Consider the following 15,789-nt stretch of genomic DNA (forward strand, 5'->3'; position numbering starts at 1 on the left):
GTGCCCAGGATCCAGGCCGGCGAGCCCCGGGCCGCTGAAGCGCAATGTGCAAACTTAACCACTGCACCACCGAGCCGGCCCGATCCTAACCACTTTTAAGTGGTATTTATATATATATATAGTTTGTTTGCTTACTTCTCTCTACCTCATACTGAAAGTTCCTTGAGGGTAGACATGAAGATCTGTCTTATTCACGATGGTATTCCCATAACCCAGGGGAGACCTGGGAAACAGGAAGAGCTCCATAAATAAGTCTTGAAGGAGTGAAGGAGTGAGTCATTTAGCCTGGAGCCCCACTGAGGAGGGTGGCTTTGGAAGTCAAACATGGATGGGCACCAAATGGGCACAGGCCGGAGGAGAGGACAGTTTCTGCTAACGTTGTCCCTGGGCATCCACCCGAGAATAGGTACCTCTCACACTTGCTAGTGGTAGCTGATGTGTGACCAGTGGAGCTCGGCTCTGGAGCTAGCAAAACCAGGCCTTCAACCCCAGCTTTGCTCCATTAACCCACCGTCTAACCTTGCGCTAAGTCAATTCACCTCTCAGTGTCCTCGTCTAAAAGATGGGGTTTGAAATAGCACCTACCTCCCAGGGTTGTTCTGACAGTAGAATGGATTACAGCAGTGGGCATATTGTCGGTTTTCAGTTAATACAAGTTAGTCCTTTCTCTCTTTCCCCAGCAAAATGCAGCCTGAGGGCAGAACGGGGACTCTGGCATTGCTCAGCTTCTCTTGAGTCAGACTGCCACAAGGCACCGGGCTCCAGTGTCCCTCTTCCTCTTCCCGGACGCATTCCCTAACCTATCGTGTCAGTCACTTTTTCCTACAGACTCTCCCAGTCTCCTGTGCCACCTCTTATCAAAGTTCTGGTCTTTCCTCATTGAAATGATTTGAGCCCTGCACCTCCAGGAGCCATGCTCACCAGAAGCATTGAGAGGCTGTTTGAGTAAAACCAAGCCCAAAGGCCCTGGCTCCCAGAGTACTTTCAAGTGCAGAATAAATAGGTTTGGAATCAGGCCCTGACTTTAATTGGCTGTGATCTAGGACAAGTTACTTAGAGATAAAAGTCACACCTACTTTCTACAGCGGTGATTCCCAAACTGTTACTGCACGGAATTACTTGGGAGTCACTCCTAGAGTCTCTGATGCAGCAGGTCTGTGGCGGGACCCGATAATTTGCATTTCTAACCCGTGCCCAGGGGACAACGAGGCTGCTGATTGGCGACACTTTGACAACCATTGTTCCAGGAGATTCCGAGAGTCTGATGTGAAACTCTCGGCGCAGTTCCAAGCGCAAGGCAAGCGAAGCCTGTTATTACTGTGTCTACCCCGAGGAGCCCTCCTCCGCTCGCCCTGGTTCACACATGACTCCCTAACCGCAGGAGCTCTTCCCCGCTGGCGGCGTCTACACAGCCGGCAACGCCGCGGGCGGGGCGGCGCGAGCGAGAACTCGGGTGAGGGTGGGGCCAGACGCGCGCGCCAACGCGCATGCGTGCGGGAAGAGAGGGGGGCGTGGCTCAAGCTCCAGGCCGGAAGCGGGAGGCTGCAGGGGCCGGCCGGCTGCGTCCCCTTTCCGGCTGGTCCCCATGGAGGCTCTGGGGAAGCTGAAGCAGTTCGATGCCTACCCTAAGACTCTGGAGGACTTCCGGGTCAAGACCTGCGGGGGCGCCACCGGTAGGCCGCGGCGGGGCCCGGGTCATGGGGAGAGGGAGGTCCTAGAACTTGGCCGAGGCGCCTGGACCCTGCCGGCCTGCCGGGGGCTGAGGGAGCGGAACCGAGGCCATTCTGACCCTCGCTCCCTGCCCTGCAGTGACTATTGTCAGTGGCCTTCTTATGCTGCTACTGTTCCTGTCCGAGCTGCAGTATTATCTCACCACTGAGGTAAGGGGCGGGGCCTAGTGCGTGGGCGGGGCTTGGCCTTCTACGGGTGGGAGTGGGATAGGAGAGGCATCGGGCCAAATCTTACTGAGGTAATGCTGCCCCAGGTGCACCCTGAGCTCTACGTGGACAAGTCACGGGGAGATAAACTGAAGATCAACATCGATGTATTTTTTCCGCACATGCCTTGTGCCTGTGAGTACTTCACCGTGGGTGGGAATTCTAAGTCTCAGGGTTCTCAGGTGGGCTTCCAGATTCACACCTGCAGTCTTAGGTTCCAGACTGGACCCCAGGACAACCTCCTTCCCCTAATCCACTGCTGCCCCAAGACAGGCCGAGTATCCCCTTAACCCTCCAAACGCACAGATTCCTTTGACCCTAGGATCCCAGTACCTCACCCTGACTTCCTGCTTCCAGATCTGAGCATCGATGCCATGGATGTGGCGGGGGAGCAGCAGCTGGATGTGGAACACAACCTGTTCAAGCAGCGACTGGATAAGGATGGCATCCCCGTGAGCTCAGAGGCTGAGCGTCATGGTAATTGAAGGGAGGGGGCCAGATCTCAGATCCCAGAGCTGAACATGTCCAAGCCCTACCTTCTGGCAAGTGGGCTGTGGCCAGCCCAGTGACAAATGAAGCAGCTAGGACCCAGAGAAGTCAAGTAGCTTGCCTAGGGTCCCCAAACTATTATGAATCAGAATGGGCTGAAATCCAGGCTTCTAGCCTCTATATATTGAGTCGAGTACTCTACCTGGCTATCATTCTCAGAGGTCCCTATCCCTGCCTATTTTGATTTGAGTAACAGAAGTTTGACAATGGGTCCTATGTACGGTTCCCTTGGCAGAACTCCTCTAGATGGACTCAAGCATCTCTGGGTGTTTGTTTCCTCATCCCATTGACTGAATTCAGCCCTTAATGCTCCTCCCCTTTAGAATGCAGAGTGGCTTAAGGTTAAGAGTTTATGTTCTTGAGTTAGATTGCCTGAATTCAGATGTAGTTTTGTCTCTTGCATCTGTGACCTCAGCTCTAAATGATGATAAACACTAGTACCCACTACATGGAATTGTAGGATCAAGTAAAGTAATATGTGTACAATGCCTGGTACAGAGTATCTGTTCACTTTTAGCTTCCTTTCCTCTCTCCAGGCAGCCTCCCATGTCCTCCATTAACTCAGTTTCCCACTGTAACAAAACCCTTCTCAAACTACGATTTTTCGCACCTTAGGGATTGCTCTGTTGGTGAGCTTTATCATTCGTTTGTTCAATAAATGTATGTGGAACACCAGGAAAACCAACAGAATTTGCTGTAGGGTTGGATGTAGGGTGGAAGAGAGCAGAGTCAAGGTTGATTCCAAGGCTTTTGGTCTGAGCACATGAATGACTTGTGATGGAGATGACCAGAGAAGAAGAGGATTTTTGTGTGAGAGAGGTGGGGAAATATTATATATCCACTACTATGTAACAAATTACCCCAGAAGTTAATGGCTTAATACATCAGTTTGCTGTTTCAGTTTCTGTGGGTCAGGAGTTCGAGTGGCTTCGTTGGGTGCTTCTGGCTTAGGATGTCTCATGAGGTTGCAGTCAGGCTGTTGGCTGGGGCTACGGTCGTATGAAGGCTTGACTGGGGTTGGAAGATCTGCTTCTAAGAGGGCTCACACAGATGGCTGTTGGCAAGATGCCCCAGTGCCTTTGCCACATGGGCCTTTCAGTAGGGCTGCTTGAGTGTCCTCACAGCGTGGCAGCTGGCTTCCCCCTGTGCAAGTGATCCAGGAGAGAGCAAAGTGGAAACCACAACTTCTTTTGTGACCTAGCCTTAGAAATTGCACACCATCATTTCTACAATATACTAGTGGTTATACAGATCAATTTTATTCATTATGGGAGGGGGGTCTACATAAGGATGTGAATACCAGGAGATGGGGATCATTGGGGACATCTTGGAGACTGGTCCCACAGGGGAGGATCAGGATTTGGGCGCAGATTGCAGATTTGAGACATGTTAAATTTGGGATGCCCATTTTATACCCTAGTAATGTTAAGGAGGCAGATGTACCAGTCTAGGCTTTGGAGAAGGGCTGGAGAAATAAATGTAGGAGTTATCAGCTTAGTGGTATTTAAAGCCACTGGTCTAAATGAGAAAACCTAGGGAGTGAATATAGATAGAAGAGACGTCTAGGGACTATACCCTGGGCCCCTCCAATATTTAGAAGTCAGGAAATGAGGTTCCAGGAAGGAAGATTGAGAGGGATTAGCCATTAAGGTGGAAGAGAACCAAGAGATGTCCCAAAAGCCAAGTGGAGGAAGAGTTTCAAGAAGAGAGAGTGAGCAACTGTGTCAGAAGCTACTGATCGTCCAGTAAAATGAGAACTGAGAGTTGACCATTGCAGTTGGCAACACAGAGGTCATTGGAGACTTTCAAAGGAACAGTTTGGATATTGTTGGGGATGAAAATCTGGCCAAAGAGCAGAAGAGCAAGTGGAGATGTCAAGTATTGATGACCGTTCCAGGAGTTTGGCTGTAAGAGAGAGCAGAGAAGTGGGGTGGGCTGGAGGAGAGTGTGGGAGAAGGGGTGGGTTTGGTGCTAAGATTAAGTGAGATTCTGTTGCTTCTCTTAGTGGAAATTGAAAGCAAGATCATTAGTTAAGAGTGAAGAAAGTGGAAGCCTGAGATGAGAGGAAAAGCTGTAACTTAGTCATCTCAAGGAATGGGAGAATGAACCAGTTAGTGAAATGAAGTAGGATTGCCAGGCAGTCTTTAGGCACAGTCAAGAAGTAGGCACAGAGAGCTGAGTTTAACTAGGGTTTGGGTTTTGCTAGGCTGGTACAATGAAGGGAGAGAGGAACAAGTAAGTTGTGGATATGTGCAAGAGAGTAATTACACCAATGGACCATAGAATTTATTTTCCAGTTTTATTGAGATAGAATTAAAATATAACATTGTGTGAATTTAAGGTGTACAACGTGATGATTTGATCTACATATGCCTTGTAAGATGATTACCACAGTAAGGTTGGCTAACACGTCCATCACCTCACGTGGTTACCTTTTTTGTGTGTATGGTAAGAACAGTTAAGATCTACTCCCTTAGCAACTTTCAGGTTCCCAATACAGTATTGGTAACTATCGTGACCATGCTATACATTAGAACCCCAGAACTTACTGATCTGATAGCTGAAAGTTTGTGCCCTTGACCAACATCTCTCCATTTCCCCTAACCCCTGGCAGCCACCAAAATACCTGTGTTTCTATGAGTTCAGCTTTTGTTTCCGCGTATAATTGAGGTCATACAGTATATGTCTTTATCTGTCTGACTTATTTCACTTAGCGTAGTGTTCTCAAAGTTTATACATATTGTTTCAAATGGCAGGATTTCCTTTTTTAATAGCTTGATAATATTCCATTATATAATTTTATATATATATAGTCCACATTTTCTTTATCTGTTGATAGGCACTTAGGTTGTTTCCATGTCTTGGCTGTTGTAAATAATACTGCAATGAACATGGGACTACAGATATCTCTTTGAGATACTGATTTTTATTTATTTTTTAATATATATCCAGAAGTGGGATTGCTGGAACATATGGTAGTTCTATTTTTAATTTTTTGAGGAACTTCCATGCTGTTTTCCATAGTGGCTGTACCAATTTACATTCCCACCAACAGTACAGAAGATTTCGCTTTTCTTTATATCCTCACCAATATTTATCTCGTTTTTATTTATTTTTTGGATGATAGCCTTTCTGACAGGTGTGAAGTGATATCTCATGGTTTTGATTTGCATTTCCCTGATGATTAGTGATGTTGAGCACCTTTTCATGCACCTGTTGGCCATTTGTATGTTTTCTTTTGAAAAATGTCTATTCAGGTCATTTGCCCATTTTTAATTGGATTATTTGTCCTTTTGCTATTGAGTTATATGAGTTCCTTATGTATTTTAGATATTAATCCCTTATCAGATATATTGTTTGCATATATATTTTCTCCCATTTTGTAGGTGCCTTTTCATTTTGTTTCCTTTGCTGCGCAGAAGCTTTTTATTTTGGTGTAGTGTCAGGTGTTTATTTTTGCTTTTGTTGCCTGTGCTTTTGGTGTCATATCCAAGAAATTATTGCCAAAACCAATGTCAGGGAGCTCTTTCCCTCTGTTTTCTTCTGTATGGTTTTATGGTATCAGATCTTACATTTAAGTCTTTAATCCCTTTTGAGTTAATTTTTGTGAGTGGTGTAAGATAGGGGTCCAGTTTCATTCTTTTGCATGTGAATATCCAGTTTTGCCAACACCATTTATTGAAGAGACTGTCATTCCCTGTTTGGACCATGGAATTCTAATAAGAAGGGAATTAAGGACATGAAGGGGTGATAGTGTCAGTGGTTTTAAATAATTGGTGGATCCTGGGTTCCAGAGATAGTGAACTGGAAAAATAAGGCTACATAGTTGAAGACTGGGATAATTGAAATTGAATTATGGAAAGTTTGCCATAATTGGTAATGATAAGGTCTAGGTATGAGCACATAATGGACAGCTGAGGTGTATGACAAAATTAAAAGATTATTGGAGGACAGGAGGTCAGGGTATTGAATATTGTAATCACCAGTTATGATGGAGTAGTTAGAGAGAGTCAGGGAGCCGAGTGCCAAGACAGAGGTCCGAGAAGCACCCTGGTGAAGTGGTCAAGGGCATAAGCTTTAGGATGAGAGCTGAAATCTGCCACCTACTGTGTTGCTTTGAGCAAAGTTACTTCTCATCTCTGAGCCTCAGCTTCTTCTCAAGTGTGGCAGGGATCATAACCTCCTCCTTCCTAGAGTCACTGTGGGGATGAAGAGACGATAGATGTAAAGTACAGCGACCTGTACTCAGCTAATGCTTAGTATTCACTGTTATTGTTTTATTACTATTACTTTTATTAAAAGAAATATATGTGTAGAAGCATTTGTTGCCCGACACATAGTATGCACTACATAAATATTAACTATTGTTATAACTTTTATTATTCCCAAGCCATGGCCAAAGGGCTTGTGCTTTCACTGTGTCTGCCCCCAGCTGATGGCGCTGCCTCTGCCCTCCCCTTAGAGCTCGGGAAAGTCGAGGTGAAGGTGTTTGACCCTGACTCCCTGGACCCTGATCGCTGTGAGAGCTGCTATGGTGCTGAGACAGAAGACATCAAGTGAGCCGGACCCTGGGGGCGGGAGGGAGCACCAGGGCTCATCCTGACCTCTGTGGGACTCTGACGGGGAGGTCAGACCAAGAATTTAGAGGAGATGGAGTATGTACCTTGATCACTGATCCTGGTGTAAGCATCTGAGGCTCTGTGCCCAGGCCCTGACCTGGGGATAAGGCTAAAGTGCTCCCTGCTCTGGTTCAGAGGTGGTCTCTGGAGTCCAGCTGCCTGGGTTCCAGCCACGTGACTTTGGGCCAAAGCACGTAATCTCTCTTGTGAAGGAGGGTGGTAATAACACCTTTCTGGTAAGAGTCACGTAAGGATTAAATGTATACCGTGTGTGAAGCTCTGAGGTGGAAGGCCCAGCCAGGTTATTAGGCCCTTGATGTGTGGCAACTGCTGCTGTATTTCCCAGGCCCTGACCCCTGAGAGGCTGATTCCGCAGGACTGGGGTGGGGCCTAGGGATATATATTTTTATATATATACATTTTTTAATATATATATCTTTATATATATATAAATAAATATGTAAAATTTTAAAATATATATATCATAAATTTTTTTATTGTGGTAAAATATATGTGACATAAAATTTACCATTTTAACCATTTTCAAGTGTATAATTCAGTGGCATTAACTATATTCATAGCATTGTGCAGCCATCACCACTATCTGTTCCAGAACTTGTCATCATCCCAAACAGAACAGGAATATGTATTTTTCACAGTCCCACTCCTGCCGAGGAGACACACTTCGAGGACATTTAGTGGTCAGGGATGAGGCTGACGGAGCCTTCATTAGTGGGCACAACTGCTCGTGCTTTATTTCTCAAGGTGCCAGCACTGTTTTCATGCCTCTTTGACCCTCTCACACCGCACCGCCACTCCTGCAGGTGCTGTAACACCTGTGAGGACGTGCGGGAGGCATACCGCCGTCGAGGCTGGGCCTTCAAGAATCCAGACACTATTGAGCAGTGCCGGCGAGAGGGCTTCAGCCAGAAGATGCAGGAACAGAAAAATGAAGGCTGCCAGGTGTATGGCTTCTTGGAAGTCAACAAGGTACAGGAGGGACCTAGGCAGGGCAGGGCCAGCTGGACTGTGCCACTGTGAATCAAGGGTCCAGTCAGGCCCTCAGGAGGCGAAGGGAGGAAATGGCTGGAGAATTAGAGGGAATATCCCCTACAGGTGGCCGGAAACTTCCACTTTGCCCCCGGGAAGAGCTTCCAGCAGTCCCACGTGCACGGTGAGTGATCCTGCATCAGCCGGGGAGGGTTAGACCTTGGACACCTTGGCGAGTTTGAGTGTCCCCTCACCTGCCTGATGTTCCTTTGTCTTGGCCCAGAGCAGACCCTCATTGCAGGGCAGCAGTTTGGTACAAGAGTTGAGAGCACAGGCTGAGGAACCAAAAAGTTTCTTAACCTTTTTGATCTTTAGTTTCCTACTTTATAAAATAGGGATGGTACTTATCTCCTCGGGTGTTTGTGCAGGTTACAGATTATAGCACAGAGCCCGGCTGCTGGTAGGCACTGTTTAAAAGGCAGCCCCCAATATCAGATGACCTGTGTGGGCAGCTTTGGGGGAAGCAGAGCTGGGGTGGAACACAGGTTCTGCCGCTCCTGGGTTATGTCATATTTGGGAAGTAGTGAGCCCTACTCAGTTTCTTCTGGAAAATGGGGCTGAAGATACTAGTACCTCCTTCACAAGGGTGTTCACAGGGATGAATAAATGAGGTTTATTCTCATTCATTTATTAATTCATGTATTCAGTAGATATTTAGTAATTCCCTGCCATGTGCCACTTGCTAGTCTAGGTGCTAAGGATACAGCAGTGAACAAAACAAAGTCCCTGCCCTCAGAACATTCTAGTAAAGAAGCAGACAATACACAAGTATGTAAAATATATGGTATATCAGATGCTATTAACTAATATGAACCCAAAAAAAGCAAGATAAAGATGACGGAGGCAAGGGCCTAGGGTGAGATGAGATGGTGTGTGCTATTTTATATAAGCGGGTCAGGAAAAGACTCTGATGGGGTGACATTTGAGTAAAGACCTGAAGAATGTCTGGGGTCTGGATGTGGGGGCCGGGGGAGTGTTTCAAACAGAGTAAATAGCAAATGCAGATCCGTACGCTGAGAATGTGCTTGGTGAGTTCAGGGTACAGTAAGAAAGTTAGGGTGGCCGGAGCAGAGTGAGCAGAGCAGTGGTTAGAAATAAGGTGAGAGAGGTAATGGGGCCGTGTCATGTGGGGCTGGAAGAGCATTGTAGGGTCTTGGGCTTTCATTCTGCGTGACACGGGCAGTCAGTGTGGGGCTCTGAAGAAGTGGTGTATGAGCTGACTTAACTTTGAAAAGGTAAGCAGTGCTCTGCTCTGTGGGGAAGACTTTGGGGGAAAGGACGGAACCAGAGGGGCCAGTTAGGAGGCTATTGCAGTGGTCAGTCCAGGCATGGGATGTTGGGTGCTGGGCCATACTGGTGGTGGAGGTGGTAGGAAGCGATTGTGTATATTTTGACAGTGGGGCTGAGAAGAGTTGCTGATGGATGTGAGGGGTAAAGGAAAGAGGAGTCAGGAATGACTCCAAAGTTTTGTACCTGAGTAGCAAGAAGAATGAAGTTACCCTTTAGTGAGGGGGCAAGACTCAGAGGAATAGGTTTAGACATTTGGAGTTGGGGGGTGTAGAGCAGGTATGCAGCTTTTGACATGTTCAGACCAGTGGGATTTGGGTATCCTTTTGGACACCCCAGATGTCAAGTGAGCAGTTGGCTATTCAAGTCTGGAGTTCAGGGGAGAGGTCTGGCCTGGAAATAGAAATGTTGGAGTCATCAGCATATTTAAAACCATGGGACTGGATGAAATCGCCCTAGAGGGGAGAGTGGATGGAGAAGAGGAGAGCTCGCAGAACTGAGCGCTGGGCCTCCTACATTAGAGCACAAGGGCATCAGGAGGAAGCTACAGAGGAGACTGGTAAGAAATGCAGTGCAAACCAAGAGAGTAGTGTCCTGAAAGCCAAGGGACGGATGTGTTTCCAGAGCCACATCAGAGCTTCTGGATGTGGAGTAAGAATTGCCCACTGGGTGTATAACATGGCAGTGGTCATTTTGACCTTGACAGCAGTTTGGGTGGAGTGCTGGGAGCACCCATAGAGTGGGTTCAGGAGGGAATGGGAGAGGAATTGGAGCCAGTGAGTGTGGACAGCTGATTTGTGGAGTTTGCCCTAAAGGGAGGAGAGAGTGGGCTGTAGCTGGAGGAAAATGTGGAGTCAAGGGAGGGTTTTGTAAGATGTATGATGTAGCAGAATGTTAATATGCTGTTGGAAATTACCTACTAAAGAGAGCAGAAGTGATGGTCCAGAGATGAGAGCAACAATTACTGGAGTGAAGTCCTTGAGAAGGAAAAAGAAGAATCTGGTGCCTTAGAAGTGTAGAAAGCCCCAACTTGGCAACAGGGGGAAAGGCAGACGGTGTGGGTGCAGGTCAGTTGGCAGCCGGGTGATCTGGAAATCATCAGGAATTGTGACCAGGTTGTATAAGAGAGGGTCATGGCCAGTGGTGGCTAGAATCCTTGAGAAACGGCATGGGCAGATGACCTGTGTGTGGATCTCTAAGTGGTTAAAACAAGTAGGGATAGTTGGTAGTACAGTTTGCTGTGAGCTGCAAAGCTTGGAATTTTTAGGGAAGATCGAGGGACAGTGATCTTGAAGTGGCATTACAGAACAAGGAGGAGGACAGGAGTGGGAGAGAAATAGTCACCACTTGGGGGGCTGTAAGGAAAATAGTACCTTCAAGGAAGAGCCAGGCTGTGGGTGGGGCAAGAGGTAAGGAGAATGTTTAGAGGTTGAAGATATAGGGGTTTTGCTGATTAGTAACATGGTCCCCTAGAAGGGTCTGGGAGGGACGGGAGTCGAGATCATATTAGGGGTTGTCCCAAGCCACATTGTGACAAGAGTCCAGGAGATGAGAGATGGCCTTGCAGTCCTGAGCTGCCCAGGGACTAAGGTAAGCAAGAGTAACAGGGCCAGTGGAGAGAGTCCTGCTGGTCTTTAAGGCAGTTTGTAGTGGTGAGGCTGAATGTTGGGGAGGGGCAGGGAGGTGAGTCTGGAGCCCCGTCTTTACTCTGGAGGGGGCTGGTGGTCTCACTGGGATTGTGGCAAAGCAGTTAGTGTCAAGCTGTCAGCATAGGGTCTGTAGGCACTTAGTGGGAGGTGGTGCCGGGAGGCGGCTGCAGCATCTCTGCTTCTCCGCCTGGGCTGTTGTCAGAGTCAGGAAGTCAGGAAGCCGGGGCAAAGGTGCTCTGTACCCTGGATGGATGTTCAAAACACAAAGCTACAGTTGCTCGAGTCTAGAGATCTGGCGGAGGTGAAGGCCAGGGAGCAAGTTCTTGACACCCTTGTTGATTTGGTGGGGGAGGAGGGAAGCTTGTAAAGTTTACCAAGTACTTTTCTATCTATCCATCTTAGATCCTACCTGGTCCTCAGGACAGCCCTTTGCAGAGGAAGTCACTGAGGCCCAGAGAGGACAAGTGATTTGCCCAAGGTCACATAGCTAGGAAAGTGGCTCTTTGGACTCTGCGTCTTTTGTTCTTTCTAGGCCACCATACTTCTGCCTCCAAGACCATTTGCACTCTTCCCTGGCCAGGAAAGGGCTCCCTTGGGGACGGGACTAGGAGGAAGCTTGTTAGTTGAGTGCCCACCCTGCTGCTGAGGCAGGAATATTCCAGTCTTCCCTTCTGCCGTGTATCTTGCTCTGTAGTTCTCATTGTGAAGTTCTGAATCTTTTTTCTCTTCCTTCCCTCTCTCTCCCTCCCTCCCCCATGCTGCAGTACATGCTGTGGAGAGTAAGTGGCCCTGCCCTTAGGGAGGCCAAGCCCCCACTTCTGGGGCAGCCTCCTCTCCCAGGATAGGGGGAGGTTTGGATGGGCCTGGGGTTGGGGCCTTCTCTGGCCTGGCTGCTGGGTGGCTATAAAAAGCACTGGGACGTATCTTTGAGATGGGCTTCCTTGCAGCGGGAGAGATCAGGGTTAGAAGGCTGGAAGAACTTGTTCTGGAACGGATGGTACAGGGTACCCATGGATTTCCTTTGGGGGGCTCTCAGGGTAGGGGCCGAAGAGTCAGGGAAAGCACTTGGACAACATTCTCAGGTCCCACCTCACTTTGGGGTTCAGTGGTTGGCCATCACCTCTAGTTAAGGAGAGACCAAAGTCAGTGGGTTTTGTTTCCTGAGATGCAAGCAGGGCCTTGGTGGAAGTGAAGGCCAGAGTGATGCCCTTGAAGGGCTCCCTGTGCACGTCAGGGAAAAAATGGAGTCTGTGTTCTTAAGACCCCTGGGGAGGGCTTGGACTCGCCCACAGGCCCAAGGCAGGCCTTTTCTGGCTGGCCCCCAGCAGGACCAGGCTGGGGTTGGAATGAGGGGTTGAAGAAGAGCCGGGCGGGTCACACTCCAGAGAGAGGAGTGACGAGGCCTGAGCGAGGACTCTGAGGGAGCCAGGAGGCTGGTCCTGCTCCACCTGGTGACACCTTCTCCCTTCTCTCCTAGTCCATGACTTGCAGAGCTTCGGCCTCGACAATGTACGTACCAGGTGGAAACCCTGGAGGGCGGGTGGGGGTGGGAGACTGGTTGCTGCCTTCATTTCTCTGTAGGGACATCCTGGGATCGGGGAGCAGATAAAGAAAAATATACCATATTCTGACAGGGAATCCAGTCTGAGGGCTGAATAACTGGGAGTGACTCTTGGACTGAGATCTGCACAGGCTCGAGACAGGGGGATGGAGTTGGATGAGAGCTTCCCAGGCAGAGGGAGCCTTGGGCAGGGTCAAGAGGGAGGGGGTCACTTCTCAGGGACTACGGGGCTGGTGTAGATGGATGAGGCTGGAGAGATCAGCAAGGACCAGACCACACAGGACCCAGGGGCCGTGCCGAAGTCTGGTCTTTCTCTGGAGAACAGTGGGAAACTGTTTGCCTGCTTTAACCAGGGTCGTGACATAATCAGATTGGCATATTTTTAAAGATCCTTCTAGTGGCTGAGTTTGATATAGACTGGAGCAGAACAGGAGCAGGAGCTGGGAGATCTGGGGCTCCTCCAGCCTTTGGCTTCCCTGGCTTGAGACCTCTAGGCAAAGCTAGACCTGCCACACAGGGTCCCTGCCCAGTCTGTGTTTGCCTAATGTATGCATACAGCCAGAACCTCAGACTCTGGAGCCCCAGGAGCCTGCAGACTCTCTGAAGGAGTTCCTAGGTGGGGAGTGCAGGTTCCCGTCTCGGTCAGATTCTCCCAGGCAGGGCCTGTCCCTCCTGCCCGCATCTCCACCCAACCACTTTCCAGACCCCGATGACCCTGTCTGCTACCGTACTCTACAGCTTTGGATGGGGTGGGACCTGTTGGAGCCTTAAATACTCATAGGCCCAGGTGCTGGTGTTGCTTACAGATCAACATGACCCACTACATTCGGCACCTGTCATTCGGGGAGGACTACCCGGGCATTGTGAACCCCCTGGACCGCACCAACGTCACTGCACCCCAAGGTACCAGTCTGGGAGGTAGCCCCCAGCTACCAAAGTGCTGCCCAGCACCCATGCCCAGTGTTCTTTTCTCCCTGCAGCCTCCATGATGTTCCAGTACTTTGTGAAGGTGGTACCCACAGTATACATGAAGGTAGATGGGGAGGTGAGTCTGCAGGAGCTCAGATATCAGAGTCCCTTCAACCTGGGAAGTGGAGTGCTGCTCTTATCCCTGTGTGATGGATGATAAGCTGAGGCTCAGAGAGGGTAGGTGACTTGCCCTCACAGCCAGAGTATGGGCCCAGGCTGTTGGATTTCAAAGCACTTGCTTTTTCTACTTGCCCAAACTGCTTCCATCTGTTCTTTTGGTGTCCACTGTCTGTCTGCCTCACTGTGCCCTGTGGTCTGCCCTGGGCTGGGGGCTAGCCAGGCCAACCCTTCCTGGGCCCCCTACTACCCTCTCTGCTGTGGCCTGTGGAGCAGCATCTCGCCAGACTGCTAGAATGCATGGGACTGAGAAGCAGAGGAAGTCAGGCCCAGACTTGCCAGGAGCTCATGGTACAGCCTTGGAGAGTAGCTTCTCATCCCTGGACCCCACTGAGAGTATCCACCAAAAGTAGCCAGGATCGGTGAACTGTAAAGAGCTGGCGACTAGAGGGGAAGCTGGGGTGGTAAGGCTGAGATTGGACGTCTAGGTGGTCCCCACCCTTGCAGTGTGCGTTACCAGCGTGGGGCCTCATGTTCTCCTCCACACAGTCAAGGCACCACAGACAAGGGGCAGGAGCAGAGGTCAGGCTGAGGAGGGTTGGGACCAGGTCGTAGACCTTGCCCTCCCCCAGACTTCCCTCCCACCCCAGGTGCTGAGGACAAATCAGTTCTCTGTGACCAGACACGAGAAGGTCGCCAATGGGCTGATGGGCGACCAGGGGCTTCCCGGAGTCTTCGTGCTCTATGAACTCTCGCCCATGATGGTGAAGCTGACAGAGAAACACAGGTGAGGGTGGGGAAAGGGGGGCCTGGGCCTGCAGGGAGTGGGGATGCCTGCTGACCCCCCACCCCTCTGCCAGGTCCTTCACGCACTTCCTGACGGGCGTGTGCGCTATCATCGGGGGCATGTTCACAGGTTAGAAGCTCAAGGGTGGCTATCTGGGGTTGGGGGTGTGGTGGGGAGTGTAAAGCCTGGGCGCCCCCCGGGTTTTGATTGGGGGAAGAGGGGTACCTCCAGGGCCAAGGGGAGATACTGGCCTGGCCAGTTAGGTGACAGGGTTCTGGAGGTCAAGCCAACGGCCTAACTGGGCCAGTGCCAGCCATTGTCTCTCTCACCAGTGGCTGGACTCATCGATTCGCTCATCTACCACTCAGCTCGAGCCATCCAGAAGAAAATTGATCTAGGGAAGACAACGTAGTTGTCCCCTTCCCCCTCTGTTGTTCCCTCTTTCTCCTGTTTCTCTTTAGGCTTGTGGCCATTTTCCCAGCCTCTTTCCCCACCACCCAACCCCTACTCGGAGAGTCAGTCGCAGCCCCAGGTTGATAAATCTGTTGATTGTGATAGTACTCACTGGTCTCCGTGTGGTTCTTGGGATGGGCTGGAGCCTGGGAACAAACCCTCATCACAGCTGCTTAGTGAAGGTAATCAGAACTGACAAATCGGGGCAGGTGCCCTCTGGGAGCCCCACATGGATGTCCCCTGGTTAATAGGGCTTTATTCAAACCAGACTGGTGTCTACCCCACAGCCCTGTCCTTAGTCCTTCCTCTGCTTCAGTCTTCGGGCCTTTTGGGTTCAGCCCCAGGGCTGAGATGGACCTTTCCATGTGAACTTCCTGGAGCCACCATGGCCCCCAGTCTCGTGAGTGTCGGATGCCTGTGGTAGTAGGGCCCTGGGTGCAGTCTGGGGCTTGCCACCTCTTCAGTGATGGCTAAAGCTGGGCCCCCCACCACCACCCTGGGCTCAGTCACCTGATCCCCGTCTGTTCACTCACCCTGCTCCATGCCAAGCCCTGCTGGCTGCTGGTGCTGAGAGGGGTCTAGCCAGGTCCTGTGCAGTCTCCAAGGTGGAGACAGAACTGAAGAAAAGGGAGGGAAGGTAGCAGTGGCCATTCTGGAGCAGGGCCAGCATCAGACTCCAGCTCTGGACCTAGTCAGGGCTTCTCATTATAGCCCTTTATACACGTGGAGAACCAGGCCCTGAGACCTCACACTGCACAACCCAGGGAATCAGGGACGTTAACAGCTGCTTAGTTCATCCAGTCATTTCTCA

The 15,789-nt window shown here is 50.0% G+C and overlaps 1 protein-coding gene across 4 annotated transcripts; it reads left to right on the plus strand.

Moving 5' to 3' along the window:
- Positions 1-1,412: 1,412 nt before the first annotated feature.
- On the plus strand, positions 1,413-15,085 carry ERGIC3 (ERGIC and golgi 3). 4 transcript variants are annotated; one of them, XM_070485812.1, is made up of 14 exons: positions 1,493-1,673; positions 1,810-1,880; positions 1,985-2,072; positions 2,295-2,414; positions 6,949-7,042; positions 7,930-8,095; positions 8,222-8,279; positions 11,856-11,870; positions 12,569-12,600; positions 13,459-13,555; positions 13,633-13,697; positions 14,389-14,525; positions 14,599-14,654; positions 14,858-15,085. In XM_070485812.1, exons 1-14 carry the CDS (start codon positions 1,586-1,588, stop codon positions 14,935-14,937), a joined length of 1,167 nt encoding a protein of 388 aa, XP_070341913.1. In that variant the 5' UTR covers positions 1,493-1,585; the 3' UTR covers positions 14,938-15,085. The 4 variants fall into 4 exon arrangements, with proteins under 4 accessions (XP_014706251.1, XP_070341913.1, XP_070341912.1 ...); XM_070485811.1 differs by having other exon boundaries at positions 1,501-1,673; positions 6,919-7,042; XM_014850765.3 differs by lacking the exon at positions 11,856-11,870 and having other exon boundaries at positions 1,413-1,673.
- The last annotated feature ends 704 nt before the right edge of the window (positions 15,086-15,789 follow it).

The sequence above is a fragment of the Equus asinus genome, chromosome 15 (assembly GCF_041296235.1).
Source record: "Equus asinus isolate D_3611 breed Donkey chromosome 15, EquAss-T2T_v2, whole genome shotgun sequence".
Classification (NCBI taxonomy): Eukaryota; Metazoa; Chordata; class Mammalia; order Perissodactyla; family Equidae; genus Equus; species Equus asinus.

Coding starts and splice junctions, on each gene's coding strand:
- ERGIC3 (XM_070485811.1), top strand. CDS start 1,586: ATGGAGGCTCTGGGGAAGCTGAAGCAGTTCGATGCCTACCCTAAGACT. Junction 1,674..1,809: donor GACCTGCGGGGGCGCCACCG/GTAGGCCGCGGC, acceptor CCTGCCCTGCAG/TGACTATTGTCAGTGGCCTT. Junction 2,073..2,294: donor TCCGCACATGCCTTGTGCCT/GTGAGTACTTCA, acceptor TCCTGCTTCCAG/ATCTGAGCATCGATGCCATG.